Genomic DNA, 2,351 nt, shown 5'->3' with positions numbered 1-2,351 from the left:
ATATATATATATATATATATATATCCTTCAAATTCATGAATGTGAATCCTTTTTTGAGTGAGCTCAAAAGAAAGGTCCGATGTTATTTATTCCGGCTAATGCTTACTGTGCCCTTCTCCCAGAGTAATCCTATGGGAGGGTCATCAGTCTGGTGGTGCTATGGTCTAGAATGAATGTTGTAATGAAAAGAACGTTTGGCTGGAGATTCATAAATCCTTTAATGCATTGCTACGTACGTTTGCACAAACGTCATGCTTTAGTTATTGTGTCCCCATCCGATTTGCAAAATCCATGGATTTTAAGAGGAATACTCTTACAAGTGTTCGTTTCTTCAGACAGGACAGAAGTTGCATTCGTGTTCGGTTTGTATCGAACACACACACACACACACACACACACTAAAACTAAGCGTTTGTCCCGCAACTGGAGTTTCATGTCATTGCGAAACAGACTCTCGGCTTCAAAATCAATATAAAAACAACAATAATTACTGTACAATATGTATTGAACACTCCTTTCTCGTTCATTCGACATTAAGCAACGTACATACATACGTATATTTATACCCACACGCACACACACACACATACATATAAATACATATACGTATACACACACATACGTATAAATACATATATATACATAAACATATATGCTACATATATATATATACACGTGTATATATGTATGTTTGTATATAAATATCTTTATATATATATATATATATATATATATATATATATATATATATATATACGCTTATATATACCAACACAGACGCATACATTCACACGCACACGTGTATAGGCCTACATTCGCACACACATAAATGCATACACACAGCTATACAAACACACATACACACACTATATACTTACATGTCCGTTCAAATCTTTCGGGTTATTGGTCAGTTTGAGTTTATCGAAAGCCACAATCTGTTTCATCCATTGTGCTCCTTTGGCAGGGGAATCAGGGTGAATATGGAACCGTCCAGGAACATAGGGTTCCGATTTCCCTGATACTATCCAACTTGAACTATGGAACGAATAGCGATAGCGTTTATCGTCACAGGGCACAAAATCCATCATGACCATGTAATCAACCATTGGATCGAGCCCGTAGAGACGAACTTGGAACGTTGGGAACATCCGCCTGGAATGAGGAAAATAAAAAGTATGATTTATAAGCAATTATTTTGTTCTGGGTGGATGCGAGTTGCTTTGTTTTTGCAAACATACACACTCATAAGTGCGTGCGAACACACAAATATTCACACACACACACATGCACACATTCAAACTAAGCAGAAACATATGTCGGAAAATTATTTATTCATATAGATAAATAAATAAAGCATTATTATATCTGTTTCCATTGTCTACTTTATTACACTTTCTCGGGACATACTACATTAAGTATTTTAACTGGAATTAATACTATGTGTGGTCAGAACCAAATTTGAGACTAAATTGATATCTCCCTGGACTTGTCTCCCTACATCGGATATGTGTGATTTCTTTGTTTTTAATTTTTTATTTAATTACTTATTCAGAAAATTGTCTCAATTGTTTGATTGATAATATTCTTAAAACGGTAGAGAACTATATGTACGTATTTACATTATATAGACTTGTACACGAGGCGTGCTCAAAAGTTCCTGGCTTTCGGTAAAAGAAAATACAGGAGGATCAGTTAAATATGATTTTATTCAACATATTCCCCTGACCCTCAGATTCGCACACTTATTGCTGAGGTCCTTCAGTTTTTCTAAGCCCTGTAAAAGAACTCGGAAGGTTGGGCCTGAAACCAGGCCTTTCGCGATAATTTTAGAGCGAGACTCTTCAGCAGCCCTCCCTCATATATATCCTATATTATTTATTCTATATTATATATATACATGTGTGTGTGTGTGTGTGTGTGTGTGTGTGTGTGTGTGTGGAGAGAGAGGGAGGGAGTATGAATATACACGGTAAATGAAAGGCAGAGGATAGAATATACGAGAATTTCTTTTATAAATCACGACAATTGTTTCGACACGTCTAGTATCGATCCCTCATGGGTGGGACACTCAACAGTGGGACACTCAACAGTGGGACACTCAACAGTGGGACACTCAACAACTGCCGCTGTGTCTCATTGGATGATAAATAGATACAACTCGTTAAAATAACGGTTTTGCAATGCATCTTCTCATTTTGTAGAAAGAAAAGCAGCAAAACGAAGGAAGTGTCTTCATTTATATAGAAGATCAAAAATAAATCACAGATGGTTCCAATTTCCCTGATAAATATACGCACTGTTGCCATAGTAACGAAACCAAAGCACGCAGATTGAAGCTGCTTGGCATAGAT

General features: G+C 36.4%; 1 protein-coding gene across 1 annotated transcript in view; it reads right to left on the bottom strand.

Moving 5' to 3' along the window:
- The window catches only part of LOC106877895 (T-box transcription factor TBX10), a 65,007-nt gene that overhangs the window by 31,948 nt on the left and 30,708 nt on the right, over positions 1-2,351 (bottom strand). Inside the window, exon 3 of the mRNA XM_014926942.1 lies at positions 879-1,152. Coding sequence (XP_014782428.1) covers positions 879-1,152 — 274 coding nt within the window. The remainder of the gene's footprint in view (positions 1-878; positions 1,153-2,351) is intronic.

Source organism: Octopus bimaculoides, chromosome 1, assembly GCF_001194135.2.
Source record: "Octopus bimaculoides isolate UCB-OBI-ISO-001 chromosome 1, ASM119413v2, whole genome shotgun sequence".
In the NCBI taxonomy this organism is placed as follows: Eukaryota; Metazoa; Mollusca; class Cephalopoda; order Octopoda; family Octopodidae; genus Octopus; species Octopus bimaculoides.
The sequence above is the reverse complement of the archived record's forward strand: the minus strand, read 5'-3'. Positions and strand labels throughout refer to the sequence as shown.